The sequence below is a fragment of the Oreochromis aureus genome, linkage group 14 (genome assembly GCF_013358895.1).
Source record: "Oreochromis aureus strain Israel breed Guangdong linkage group 14, ZZ_aureus, whole genome shotgun sequence".
NCBI lineage: Eukaryota > Metazoa > Chordata > Actinopteri > Cichliformes > Cichlidae > Oreochromis > Oreochromis aureus.
In genome coordinates, this window is record NC_052955.1 from 14,672,130 (window position 1) to 14,687,918 (window position 15,789).

A 15,789-nucleotide genomic window follows, 5' to 3' on the forward strand; every position below is an offset into this window, starting at 1 on the left:
TCTTCTCTTCTCTTCTCTTCTCTTCTCTTCTCTTCTCTTCTCTTCTCTTCTCTTCTCTTCTCTTCTCTTCTCTTCTCTTCTGACAGAAATGAAATAAATATGATACCACCAATCTTGTCCAATTTTAAATAGGCAATCTTTCAATAAGGTATAGACTATATAAAATATGATACTGAAACACAGTACTGCTGGAAAAAGGGCCCATGTCTCTTTAGCTGTTCCACTGCAGAGGTGTTTCCAGTGTATCCAGTTTAACAATAATCAGTTTCCTGTTTATTAATAATGTTCTTTCCTTTTCTTCTTTCTCCAAAAGGATCATTTTTTTATATGAGTAAAATTTAATTGCTGCTGGGTTAATTTATCAGCCTGCGTGCTGACATAGACACTGGCACATCACATCTGTTCTTGCCTTGGATTGTAAAAAATTAAACTCCTTAAACCTACTGGGGTTCTTTTGGTAATTGTCAGCATGAATCTGCAGCCAGGCAGCGCATTTACCACACCATATTAGCGTTTTAAGTGGGAAATAGAAAGGAAATTATCCATAAATACAGGCTTTTATTTAATTTCCTTTCATCCCTTCATCCTTTAATGAGCTACCCAGAGGCCCAGTTTGCTTTTATTCAACACTTTTCGACCTCCCTGATAAGAAGCACAAGGCAGGCAATCATATCTTCTCTCAAATATTTTTTGTGAAGTTGTTGAGATCACACAGGTTCTTATGACAGTCTGGCTCTGCTAGAGATACTACATCTCAATCATCCTTCCTGGCATTGGGAAGAAAAAAGAAGAAGCTCAATCATTGCACGAACAGCCAACAATCGTACACCAAATGTACACATAAAAAGCGCACTGACACACATGCAGGGTTCAGTTCCCGCCTTTGAAGTCACTGCTGAACTCCTCCTCTCGGGGACCCCTGTATCAGCTTTGGCAAATGCATTATCATGCCGCAGTTGTCGTGTGTTTATTTTTATTCCGGTGTTGCTCCACACTGCACCCGAGGGAACCTGGAAACCCATTTGTAGCACTGGCAGTGTGAGCATTGCCCTAAGAGCTCTTAATTAGGTGGAGTAAGCAACTGTGACATAAGAGTGAGTGTGTATTCTTTTATGTTGCTAACAAGAAGCCTTACCAAGTGTTCTTAACTCTACCCCAGAACTTTTGTGTAATGACTTTGTTTTAAAAGGAATTTCGATTTGAAAGTACACTCCAGATCCTAGTTAAAACCTATCGGCACTGTGTTGCTGTCAAATATTAAGCACTGGAGGTATACAAATGATTAGTACTGCAGATTTTTATCTTGGCAGCCATTTATCTGTGACAAATCGATTAGTTTTAGTGCCATTTACAATTTACAATCTATATATAGGCAGGAAATGTAGACATAAATACATAAATACATGTCCAGAATTTTAACATTAGTGTGGGCTGTTTTGTTAGAAAATGCAGCCATCCATAGTACAGCCACGATCTCAGGCACTGACTGTTTTGATTTACTGTAAGAGTAAAGTTGCATAATAATATCAGATTTGGAGTCACACAATCTGAAATCACCGTATTGGTGTTGTTTCTGTATCATTATAATAATGATTCAGGAGCATCATTATTGCTCAGTTGGCTAACTGAGCATTTAGTTATCATTAGCCGGGAAGTTAACTAATGCTTTTAAAAACTCTCATTAGCAAGCCAACACGGGTAACCTAAATTTGGCTTACAGCAAACACAAATTAATAATATATTTATTATATTGAATAAATTAATAAAGAAAACAGAGATTAATATACACAAAGACATATTTTTTCCCTTTACCTCCCACAGTGCAAACCTATGACAGCGGAAACGTGATTGGTCTGATTCTAGACAAACGTTGTTATGAGGCAGGACCAACACCGACACACGGATCTCAGATACACATGAATATTATTTGATTGTTTAGCACTGACACAGGAATAAAGTGTAAAAATTGAAAACTAGTGATGTTTTAGCATTATTCATATCATAACATTATTATGTAGCCTTGTAGAGCCTGGGCATTAGTACAATATAGACTAACAAATTAAGCTATTCCTTCCTTCCTTCCTTCATTCCTTCATTCATTCATTCATTCATTCATTCATTTATGGGTATAACCTTTTTGATAGTTTTTCAACTGTGATTTTTCTAGCTTTGAATCTTTGGGTTGAAACAAATGAATCAAAACCCACCATGAATTTAATGCCCTTCAAATGGTGATCGCTTTTTTTGTGTACCAGGTGTTTGTGATTGACTCTGGGGCTGAGAGACAGTTGTCTGCGTGTAGACTCTATTTTTAAACTAATTTGAGCTTCTGCTGCAAACTTGTGAGAGTGGAGTGGGAGAATTGAAAAATAAATTAAGAAATTTGTATGCAGGCTCTTACATTTTATTTGGTTAAATTCTGCACAATCTGTTCATTTACTAGCGATAAGAAATTCTTCACAATGTCACATATCTTGTATCCTTCCATCAGTCTTCTTCTGCTTATCCAATTCATAGTTGCAATGGGACTGGAGTCTATCTCAGCTGTCATGGGTAAAAGGTCAGGTACACCCTGGATATGGTGGATATGGTGTCTATTGCAGGGCTAAGACAAAGAGACAACTATTCATATACACATTCAAGTCTACAGCCAGAAAAAAGACACAAACGCAACAATTCAGTGAAACTGAGAGCCTGAATTAATAGCAAAATATAATTTTTATTGACTTCACTGCAGTTTTGCTGCGTGTTCTGACTCATGGGCAGTATTCTTAAGTAAAACACTTCTAATTGTTCAAATCAACGTAGATATTAAAGTGGCTAATTGTTCATTCTGCTCAAAAGTTTGGGACTGATGCAGTCTAGTTCAAGCTGTCGCAATGAGATGATTACAGAACCAGCCAGTACAGGCACCACACAAGAGGTTATTACCTCAGAGTTTGGTTAATTATGACTTAGTTTTTAGATTAGGATTATAATTCTGTGGCTTTTTCTGTTTTTATGCCTTTCACAAGAAAATTACTTACCATAATTATGTATCATAAATCCACGCTACCATTCCTGTGGTGACGCAGGATAGTCGGTTTAGACTGGTTTGCACCTATGATCAAAACTTACACCTCAGTTATTTTTCCACTGTAGGATAAAATATTTTCTTTTCATATCTTAACAAGAAGTAAGTAGTTTTAGTTTCTGAAGCGCAACCTAACCTTAACCTTAGCGATATTATTATTAGTGTTAGTATGAAATTGCACAATGCAACACTGCTAAACAACAGCGGGGGGCAGTAGATCATAAATCAGTCATATGTCTGCTTTTAGAAGGCAAAACAGTTTTTTGTTGAGGTTTGTTTGAACTCTGTTTAAACTTCTCAAGTTCTGCTGCAGGGTCGGATTTGGCATAAACTATGTGAAAGCATGGACCCATCCTGCCTTGTATTAATCGGTCCGTCTGCTGGTCATGATGTCATAACAGAAGGCTGTTCTTTAGACCCCTTAGGACCAACTGAGTCCCATGTCCCTGCCTTTATGAACACAGTGTACCCATCTTCTGCTAGATGCTTCCACCTCACTGTGTCACAAAGCTCAAACAATCTCAAAAGGGTTTCTTGAAGATGACAATGAGTTCACTGTAGATTTCAGTACTTTTTAAAAATACAATGGAGTTTTTTTTATGCTGATATTGTTGGTCAAACTGTTGTGACATAGCAGCTTTGCAGTTCTTTAATTAGCGTTTCCTGCATGCGGTCTGCATTCATACAGGTTTCCCCTGTGTTTCCTTTCAATCACACATCAGGTGGATTATACTCCAGCTGTCCCACAGGTAGGAATGTGAGGGCCTGTCTCTCTGTTTTAGCATTGACTGACAACAGATTCAGGCTATTTACCTGCTTTCCACCTCATACATACTCGGAATGGTTCCAGGCCACCATCACTATGAACAGAAACATGCAACAAGACAAAGTGAATCAATTAAATGCCACATCAGGATTTGTTACCCTAAAAATTATGTCCATACAGTAATCACATTGTTGGAAAGCTTACTGATGGAGCAGGTGATGGAATTTGGAATTTGCCAAGGCATTAGAAACAGCAGTGTCACAAATGAGCTGGGGGCATTTATCCCACCATGCTACGGCCTGATTTCCCCACAAATTTAACCAGAAGTCGTCATCTGTCACAGAGCTGTGCACCTCACTAATTTAATTTCATAAGCTGTTGAATATCCTGAGAGGAACAGCGAAACAGGATGGAGACTGGATGATATAACGCATGAGTATATGTAAGAAGAAGATATGATAGGATTACATGAAGTTTAATTTGCGGTTTATCATCTTTGATCTATTCTGTTGCAGTGATATGAAAAAAAACAAACAATCTGCCTGATTATCTAATCTTAGAAACACAGACTGGTTCTTGTGGATGTTATATTCCAAAAAAAATCCTATATAATATTATATTACCTAGAGCATAAAGAAAATTGCATACAGGGAAAATACCACCAGAAATAATATTCTGTGAAACACTGAAAACTGGCATAAGGACTTTCACCCCTCTTGAGATTTGGCTCCATCAAAGGGAAAGTCCTCGCCTCACATATATATTTATTTATATATTAGATTTCAATCTGATTTCAACTTCTGTGCAATGCAGTTTTACAATTTTGGAAAGGGACTTCAAAACTACCTTTTCACTGACTTGTGGCAAAGAAAGATTAAATATGGAAAGATTAAAAATTTAAGGCTGTATTGGAAAAAATAAATATATTCAACTAACACAATGTGCTTTTAAAAAACAGCTTTACTTTTAAGTTATATTAACATGTAACAAAAATTAGATTGGTTCTTCCCAACAGAGGCTTTGCAGCCTCAGCAGAAACATGAGCAGAAAGAACCTGGAAACCACAGGATTCCCTTCTGCAATGACCACAGTGTAACATTAATGTCTACATTAGTGCCAGTGGCGCTGTACAGAGACTCAAGACAGTCAGCAGTAAAGGACAGCATGACTTTCTTGTACTTAAGGAGCTCCTCGCGTACCTCCTCTCCTGTGTGTGTGGACAAAGCCTAGCACCCTATCAGTCCAGCCATTCACGATTGCAGGCACAGATGATCCCATTCAGCTTTGTTCTATTAAACTAAACAGCTATAGTTAATGCATGTGGAGGTGTGACATTAAGCATGGTATGAATTCCTTTCTCAAGCTTTTTTGTCCAATCTTCAAGGAGACAGTGACCGATAACGAATGCTATTATCTCTGTATTTGAGCATTTATTGCATCTGGCCTCTCTTCATCACAGCATGCTCTTCTTGTCTTAAGTGCAGCTGTTCTAAACAAACTGTAAGTGCTAGAAAAGAGACGCATCAGTCCAAGACTCCTCTGCTCAAGGGTAAAAAGAGAAAAGAAAAAAAAAGCTGGGCTTTAGTATAGCCTGAAAGACCCAAGCCTTCCCTGACTGCAGCAATTCATATCGTCCAGCTATTCTATAGCTTATTGAGTTTGATTTTAACACCAGATTAGGGTATGAAAAACAACACATGAGCACATTAATTAAATGACATTATAGAGTCCTTTTTTACCGCATTACGTTGCTCTTAACAAATGGCATCATTCATCGCCTGATCAAATAAATTTTAATGAGAGAAGAGGACTTTACCCCCAGGAGGGGGCTTGTGTATAATAGCAGAGCATTTAGTGCAAGATAGACAGATGTGCCATCTCTGAGTTTTCCTGTTGTACTCACATCCCCACACACACTCCTCCCACATGCCAGCCCATTAAATCTTACTTTTGGTAATGCATTATCATGAATGTTATGTCATCATTCTTATCCCTGCATCCCGCTAGTTGACCTTAATGAACCCTGCCGATACAGAGACACAAATCTGCAGTATCCTCCTCCCATGCTCTTCATAATCACTCCACAAACTGCACAACAATACAAATCTGTGTGTCAGAGTAGCATGTTGGCAGCCACAGTCACACAGCTGCACATTTTCTGAAAGACCTGCGAACATCAGAGAGAGGTGGATGGGAAGAGCGGGAGTGGTGAACAGATGACCAACCGAAAGGTGGAAATGTGTATTTTTAGAGAGAGAAGGCTGTCAGATGAAGGTGACGCTACAGATCAGAGCGCAGCACAGAGGAAGATGAACAGCAGGAGTGTTGGTGTGCTTGCTTCTTGTTTTGAGTGTGGAGGCTTACTGTCTGAAGAGAGTGTGTGCTGTCCGTCAAGCCTAATTTGAGGAAAAGCGCAAGTGGTTTTCAGAGGGTTTAGCTACAGGTAAAAGCTGAGTGTGTTTCATACTGGGACTGAGCTGAGGCACACTCCTACAGGCGAATTTGGATTTTTTTGCCGAGGAAATGGAGGAAATTTGTTCACTTTTTGGTCCAACTTCTTTGTCTGCTCATAAAGTACAATCCACCTTTATTCACGGTCCTGCTGAAAAGTCTGCTGCGTTAACAGTAGCGACCCTTCTGGCGCGTAACATATACCACATTGGTGGCACCGTGGCTGTACCACAGAAATGCAGGCTTACACAGACTGGTAAGTTGATGTCTGTGATGTCTGTGTGATTTAGGTATGTGTATGGATCGAGACAATAATGCAGACTGAAGCAAACAAATAGAGCTGACTGGATTTTCATCATCCTTTGCTGACTTTCTATATTTAAACTGATATATGTTGTGGAAAACTCGTATCTTCGTGTTTCTGTACAGGTTTTCTAAAACTGCGCATGAAGACAAACATCTTGCATATTGAACACATCACATCCTGGTGCTATTCATAGCACAGGAGCAGAGCAGGAGCTCATGTTTATGCAGTGGAATATCCCCAGAATAATCAAATTGCTCACTTTCAGCTACCATAACTTTGAACCAGCAGAAGAGCCCTCATGAGGGAAGATTTGTCTAGTTTGTGTGTTGATTTCTGCATATTTTATCTCACATTGTAATGCTGCGTAAATATAATTCATTTTGTCCTTCGGACAGCCAATCAACCGAGACCAATTCACATCTCAAACTTGCGTGTACAAAACAAAACCTGCAGGTCATGAAAGCTATCGGGCAGAAGTCTCCATTCGGACAGCTTTATTCTTGTCTGAATGCTGCATTTGTTTTTCAGTAGTCAAACTGGCTCAGATAGTTTGAGTGTTGGTGCCTTATGCCACATGAATAGTGCATGAAGTATCAGGCAGATGCTGGTGAATATGAATTTATGTAGTTATGAATAAATTATGATAAATCTGTGGACTCTTGTCCATTCTAGTCGTCACCCTTAGACCAAATCTTAACAGAGATCTCATGTAGGGCCATACTACAGAATTGAAATATTAGCCTGAGTAGATTAGACAGTCAAATGAGGCCACGGCTGATAAGAATCTCACATCAGTGTTGAGATTAAAAAAATGACAGTTAAGATTGAAAAAGATTAATGAAAGCTGTTGTAGCTGATAATCGAATACCAGGTATTATGTGTTTGCGATTCCAGGCCTTATAATATGGATCTAAGTAAGAACAGGCTTTGTTCATCAGGTTATCACAGAGGCGTCTTCATCACCTACCCCATTAAAATATGTTTGAATTTCCTTGGCCTCTGTGGAAAGACAAAGCTTTGATCTACTCTCTGCTGTGCGCCGACAGAGATGATGAGATTTTACACGTGCACGCTCATAAACACTCACACAACAGCACATGCATGTGTAGCAACTGTATTTCATTCAATGGAAATGGAAGCTAAAAAAGTAGAAAAAAGGCTGCTCTTCATATTTTCCCTACTCTTGTATAGCTAAAAAAATCACGTTTTTACACTTGGATGGAGCTGCTACGTGTCTAAAATCCTTTTTCTTGGAAGGTTGCCGGCAAAGCACAAAGACCACCATCAGAGGATAACTCGCATAAAAATGTCAAGTGGGGTTAAAAAGGCAGTGAATTCATTTTGGCAGAGGTGTCTCTAAGAAACAGACTAGAATTACAAATTTGAACTGAAATGGTAAAATTCATATCTGCTCCTCAGATGGTTTAAGCAGGGAAATTGGACAAGAGATGAGTGTCAAGGTGTTCAGGCCGCCGATTATTTCATTCAACATCACTGATCTTCAAAGAGCTACTTAAATTAGTTCTCATCTATTATTATGAGCTGACTCCCCTCTCCTGTGTAGATATTAACCCACCTGCTCTCTTCCATTCTGCTTTTCAGCTTTCGGCCTAACTAAGTTTGAGATTTGGCTCTTTGTGGTGCTTATCATGCAGATGGAAAACAGAGTGACAGGAGAATGCCTGCAGAAAGGTCAAGGAATAGCAGGGATGGACTGAAGAAAATGGAGTAAAAATTGAGATGCAACAAGGGAGGAAGTGAACTTATTTTAGGTTGCGCTTCAACGCAAACTGATGATGAAATGATACCTGGATTTCAGTCTTCTGTTTCTGGAAAGCTGCCTGTTTTTTTATGTTGAGCTGGATGGATAAATAAAAAAAAGACTTCTGTATCCCCTTTGAGATTTTTCTAGTGAAATATATCTGACTGCCTCTCCGAAAAACATTTTTACATATTTATGCTCCGAGGGAATAGTGGGAGAATGGGCATGTACTTTCTAGGGCTGTTGAATAGCATTTATTCACTTTGGGGCTGATTTGTGATGTTTCACATCCAACTGCTGGCAGAGTGGTGCTGTGAGCTTGTCTAGTCTGAGTCATGGATTTTACAGTCTGACATAGCGAGAGAAGACCCGGAAAAAAGATTGTGGATGTGATTAGCATTACAGGAAACCCACATGTGACAGTGACTTCCATTGAAATCCATTGTTAATGAAGCTGTGGATTTCATAAGTGGCCATGAGAGATAAATAATGCAACATGGCCTATTTTCTTGTTTTTGATTAATTCTTTTCTCTAAATCTCTCTGCGTCTTCAGTGTCCCATTATTTTCTACAGCCCTGAAGGCTTTTTACAACACCATAAAGTACTCATCCATTATGAGCTGATATAAAAGTTTGTGGTATTCCCTGTTTTGTGATAAATGATTAAAAATGGCTTAAAGCTGGGTATAGAAAAATAGCATATAGTGTTTATATAACTGTTAGTGGGTCTAATGAAACCTTGTGCCTGAGATTCTATTTCTTCTGAACTACAGTGGACTTAATACAACACTGAGGAAAAATAGTTATGGCACTCAGTCATTCATTTATAACAGTGATAAACAAAGTTAACAACAAAAAAAGAATTTATGAGGCTACAGTGATTAGTGAATGCTGATGGAAGAAAAAAAAGATCCAGGTTCTGGTTGTATTAAAGCTGATAGGTGTATGTACTGTAGAATATTTCAATGTCATTGTGAATTAATTTATTCATTAGGGCATTGTCACTGAGGCGCTTAATGAGCAAATCTCCCAAACAAGTTTAGACAGTTTGATCAGTTTAAATTTAGTCACACAGGCCTAAAGACCAGTTGGCAACCCCCTGGCAACCTGTGGTCCCTAGAGGAAATGCTTATTCCTTGACTGGTTGGCGAGTGGCTGCTGCCAGTCATTTGGTGAAAAAGATTGCAAAGAGTGTGCTGATTTTAGTTCGATGATTGCCACAATCACTTGTAGTTGGCGTGGAAGACACTGGCTTTTCTACAAACACTCCCCAACTGCTTGCTGACTGGTAGTGAAACTTATAAAAGTGAGACGCAAACCAAAAAGTAAAGTTCTTTGAAAGTAAAAGTTTAAAATTTTACTTTGAAGGCAAACTTTCTCTATTACTGGTTTGTTTGGTTCTCTTCGCGGTTTCGTTGTCACTTAGCGCGTAGCTGACTTATTTTTACAAACAAGTTGGTGCCTTCCACACAGTTTTTTGGTGACTGCAGCAATCTGCTAAGAATCAAAGAAATCACAAGGAAGTTTAGCTGTTTGCGATTGATTTCACCAAGTGACTGCTAGTAACTTCCATCAACCACTCGCCAACCAGTTAGAGAATACACATTCTTCAGTAGCAACCAGTGGTTGCCTGGGAGTTGCCAACTGTTTCTAGGCCTATCTGACTGGGGCCTTATTTTGGATACAACAATAGATTTTAATGTTTTGTGTATGTGAAGTGCAGAGGAATGAAGCTTTAGATATACTGGACGAATCACAGCCCAAATTTCTGAAGTATAACTTCAAAGTCAAGTGAGGGGCTTTTGAAGATACCCAATGTGTTAAAAGAGACAATTTTGCTTACTATTATTTATCTATTTTTCTGGTTCAAACAAACAGTTGAAAAGAGACCAAAACAGCAGTTCATGCAAAAATATTAGTAAGTTCAGAAGTATCGCATTAGGTAACATTTATGTAACAAGAGCTCAAAATGGTGTAAAAGATGCATCTGGTGTATAATAAGCAAAAGTAGAGGTGGGTCATTTACAGAGAACAAAAACTGTATTTGTTTTATATTTACATAAAAACAAGAAAAAATTTGTGACTGTAATCTAATAAGAGTAAATATATTTTTGTTAACTCGGTGACGCTGCCCTTCCCTTTTTATATCTTAGTCATGCCCATTTGTCATATCAGATGTTCACATTACTAATCCTTTTACTTAAATTCAAGCTTATCATTTATAAAAGGTGACCCTTGCAGTCCATTACTGTTGGCTAAAACTTAATCCTACCCCAACTCTATTGATATTTCTTCTGATTTGCTGGAAACTGGCGGTTAGAGTAAATAGCTTGTTGTGTAATTTGCACATATTTGTATGTATCTTTTGATCTTTGTTCTCTTTTGTGTTATTAACATGGCAGGCTGTGTGACCATCTTTGCATTCATAATGTGCTGTGAACCTTCAGAAGTGATACGCGGCTTTTGGACTCATATGTTTATGGTTGTGTTTCCGTACGTCCCTGGAGTGAGCATCTGTGACTAAAGAACTCATCTCGTATAGAAAGCAAAATTTGTGCCATTGCTAAGCCTGTCCTCAGGATAGAGAGAGTGCAGATTGTACTCAGCGCTCTGCTGAGTGTGTGCTCTGTCAAGTATGCTTAAATATGTGTTTTAGAGCCACAAGAGGTTTGACTTTTGCTGTCTTTGAAGATAATCACTCATGTCATCAAAAAATGCATTTTGAAATTTATTTTTGTGTATTTGTGTATTTGCTATTACAAATATAATACAACTTAACTATATTTTACCTTTTTCAAATTTTGATATGGACTCTTTAGGCAGTTTTTCTTTATTTGGAAACCCTGATGATTTTGAGTCTTTAGGTTCCTTCACCATTGATTTGATGCAGGAAAAATATACTAGTTATTATCATGTATGCTTTTAACTGTATTCTTCTTAACATCTTAACCATTACTTTTTGCAGTGCATGTTAATTTTACTAAATAATATCATTGCTGTGTTTGTAATATGAAAAAATGTTTTGATATATAGAGAGTTTTTGTTTAGCATGTATTCTCTCTGAGTACATTTTCTTTTTTGATCCAAGACATTGAAATGGGACATGAGAACTTGAGCTTGCTTTCATTTATATACTGTGTTTAGAAGAAGAATTGGCATTTACCTTAATGCACCACTAAATGTTTAATGGTTTATGGGCAACTCTTTACAAGTAAACTCTGATGTGTATGTTTTATTTCTTGTTTTAAACTGTCAGCGATCCACTTTGGTTTATAAAATTAATGTTCACATAGTATTTACAGGCTTTTTTTCCTTTATCAGTAACCTCCTAATTACAGTCCCTTGTTGGAAAGCAGAAGTACATGAATTACATCTTGTTGGGCCTATTACAGCTGTCCATATACCCTTAAATTTGGTCCCAATCCCAAAGTAATTTCGTCATGACTAATTCATCAGTTTTTAGACACAGAGGGTTCTTGTGGGGAAATTTCTTAATGGCCAAGCAATCATAGAATACAGAATGCTCAATAAGACATCAATAAGTGCTGAATAAGGACTTCTAAATGGCCCTAATGCTACAACTATGTATCCTAATAACTAGTTGACCATGAATACTTGTACCTTAATACAAAGTGTTACGCTTGGCAGTAATCACCTCCCATCTCGAAGGGTTGGGAAGTGAATTCCTCAGCTCCAGCCTGTGGTGTGGCTCCACATTATACATCTAAAGTCAGACATGAACTCATCACCATAATCTACTGAAATAGCTTATAGTTTACAGTTAAAGGGCTACTTCACTGCTTTTCAAAGTGGGGGAGCACAAACTTGGAAAATTTAAGATTAAGCTGTTTTATATATGTTACAAGTTTTGCTGCTTTAATTCCATTCTTCAAATTTTAATCTGCCTCCTATAATCTTTTTTTTTTTTTCACTAAGTAGCCCTTATAATAAATAGAATCATTGTATCCCATTCTAAAGTTTTCACTGATTGTCTGGTGTGTTTTCTCTCACCTTTATCTGAAAAAAATGTGACTTCTGGTTGAAATGTAAATTGTGTTTCCATAGGATGAAAAAGGGAACAGGGAACAAACAAGGAGTATGATGGTATTTTACTATCACTACTCTTCAGTGGCAGCAAATGATTCGTGTCCTTTTGAGATTGCTTTAGCCTTCAGGACTTGGCTCCAGCACTCGTGCTGGCAAACATCTTACTAGTTGAATTTTCCTTAAGAAAGTAATTTAGCTCATAGCAGATTCAGAAAGCAGGCAGCGAAGCTGGCAGTTCTAGTCTTTGTCACTACATGAACCACAGGATATTTCAGATCTTCACTACAGTGTCATGCTTGTTGTTGTGTCTCTTTTACACATGGATTGCTATATCTATAAAATTGCTCTTATCGGGTCTGATCTTTGTAAGTAAATAAGTGTCCCTGAGAGATCAGAGTTTACTCTCCAACCGTGTGTTTCTGTTCTATCACTGTCAAAACTTAATATTAAACTAAAATGATTATTAAAATTTGGGAAATGCAGTCTTGTCAAGAGAGGGGGATGCTTTTAAAAGTGTATCAGCCTTGTTTTAAGGCCAAACATGTGAATACCTGTCACTAAAATATTAACCTTTCAGGTATTTCATAACATTTTTTCTTTTTAACCTCTTCATTCCCCTCTCTACTTTATATAAGTGTTGTATGCATGTATGTATGGACTGATGCATGTTAACACAGAAATGATGCATACTTATGTGAAAACATGAAATATGCACAGCCATGCATGCACACATACACGCAGAATCGTGCACACACTCCACTAATGAGGATGGAAATCTTCCCCTCTCTCTGCTGTCATCCCTGTCTATATCTCTGCCACCAGCTGTCACGCAAAGTAAAAAGTTTGAAGCTTTGTCTTTTATCCTTTCTCAAAGCTGGACAGTGCTAGACAGTCAAGCAATCAAACACAAAGTCAATTCTTACCATCATTTCAGTCCCTCTGTGCTTCTCTTCAGAACACCCTGCCCCCCTCCTCGCCATACTCCTGTTCATTTCAAGTGTCTTTAATTGAACCTTTGCCAGTAGATAACTACCAGAAATTGAGTTTTCAGTTCCTAGTATAGTGTAGACACACATATGTACAATGTAATGCAGGGGCAGACAGTGAACCTTTATCTGCCTGTGTTTAATGTGTTTAATGTGAAAATGTTAAGCATCAGTTTGCAATAAGTGTGTGTGTTTCATGTTAAAGCTGATGGGCAGAGACTTTTAAATTCCACAGTACTTTAAAAAAAAGCAATGATGGCAGGTGCACATACCAAAACGTTGAAGCCTGGCAGTGAATTCATCTAAATCCAGTCACCATAAACCCTTCTCCACAAAGACAACATCAACAGATCATAGATTTAAATCATATTGCTCACAGTGAGGTCTGTAGATAATCCAGAATAGCAGCAACACGGATTCTGCTTTTGAATTATTTCAGTTTATTGCAGAAATCCATTCAATACTGTGAGACCCTCAAAGAGAATTGCATTCAATCCAGCTGTATTGGGGAAGAGGGAAAAATGCAGAGACAGACACCAGAAACCACTGAAACACTAAAACTGAAAAAATCTGCAGAGGTATGTAACAAATTCAGCAGCCTTTAATGAAGCCCAATCTTAGCTTCCACCTGCTTCATCATAATGTGAAGATTTTTTCCACAAACAGTTCTTTAGGCTCTCTGTGAAACTTAGAACAGAGACATACACATTAGATGAGTCTCTCTCTCTCTGAGATCGCTCTATTTCTTCCTTCTCTGAGCTGCTCTCATGGGGAGGTCAGCGGGGTAACAGAAAAGCAGCCCTGTGTGTTTACACAGAAGAATCTCTGTTCATTTTGGTGTCTGACCCACATCAGCTGCTGGCTCAACTACTAACTGTGTGACTCTGTGACACTTTGCCACACTTCTTCCTGAGAAAATACAGTTAAAGCCAAACACCTGTTCCTTTTTTTGTCTTGATATGGTTCTCTGCTAACCTTGTTTGTGTTTGTGTGTCTGCATTATTTGTAGTGGAGCGATGCATGAGTGTTATGCAGTCAGGGACACAGATGGTAAAGCTGAAGGCTGGATCCAAAGGGTTGGTAAGGCTCTTCTACCTGGATGAACATCGTTCCTGCATCCGCTGGAAGCCCTCACGCAAGAGTGAGAAGGCCAAGAGTGAGTATGCGTGCACACACACACACACACACACACACACACACACACACACACACACACACACACACACACACACACACACACACTCCTCTGCATCGACACACAGATTCAAAATAACATACACAAACTCTTTGTGCATCTGTCCTTCTGTCCGGCTTTCTATCAAATTATGGTATAATTTCTAAACATCGTGGATACATTTAATGGAGAAAATCTTCTTTATTACAACTTTTTTTCATAGTTTGTCTAAGTTGAGGGTGCACATCAAGAAGTAGCACTGTACAAGCCTTCAACCTAAGTGACCATATGGGTGATTTGCCTTGAGTCTGAGCATGCGATTTCCACTATGGTCCAAAGATTCGTACTGAAGCTTAAATGTCAAGCACATTAATCCCCTGACATATCAAAAAAAAAATTTTTTATGTAGTTTTTACAGGCAACCATACTATGCTTTAACCTAGTCTATCAGTCAAATGGTTGCTTTTGTAACTCAAGAGTGCAAAATAGTGACTGAAAAAAAAAATGCTGAGAGGAGTTGACCAACCAGGCAAGTTCAGTAATGAATCCAAAAGTTTTTAAATCCTGTTAAAAGGTTTCTTTGTAGAAAAAGGCTCTTTTGTTACAATATAAATGAGGAGTAAAGTCTGAGAAATACTCACGATTGAAAGTAGTGTATATTTTTGATTAAAAATCAGAAATGAGCAGAAGTCTTTTGTGTTAAATCAAGTGATTTGTTGACCCATCCATCAACCCCAACTCTGTTTGTAGAGTCTTTGTGGCTGCTACCACAAGATGCCGTATGACCGAAGTAGAGTGCAGACATTTTACAGTAGCAGCATGAGATATATCTATTGATGAAAACCAGATCATTTCTCTGTTTGATGTTCTGATTTTCCCATTAGTTGCTCAAGTCCGCCTCAAATTGCTGGCCCGTTCCTTTAGTTGCTGAGATGATTGTCCTTCTTAATTTTCTTCAGTTGTGTTCCAACTAGGCGATATGAGGAAAATGTGGACTTTAAAACATTCTTCATTTTACACTGTATGACTTTTCAGCTGGTGGAATAAATTTGTGGTACTGCTGCCTTTTGCGGCAACAATTTTACAGCATGCTTTGCAAATTACCACATTTTGTGCAACATCCTCCTCGTTATATCCAAACGACAGTGAGTCTCATTCCCTCGCTCGTCTGAAATTCCCGCTGTTGCCATATTTTTCCCTATCTGGTAGTATATAAATACGCA

General features: G+C 38.2%; 1 protein-coding gene across 2 annotated transcripts in view; it reads left to right on the forward strand.

Moving 5' to 3' along the window:
* The window catches only part of plch1 (phospholipase C, eta 1), a 71,347-nt gene that overhangs the window by 20,120 nt on the left and 35,438 nt on the right, over window positions 1-15,789 (forward strand). For both annotated transcript variants that reach the window (XM_039598071.1, XM_039598070.1), the window contains exon 3: window positions 14,402-14,548. In XM_039598071.1, the coding sequence (XP_039454005.1) occupies window positions 14,402-14,548 (147 nt within the window). The remainder of the gene's footprint in view (window positions 1-14,401; window positions 14,549-15,789) is intronic.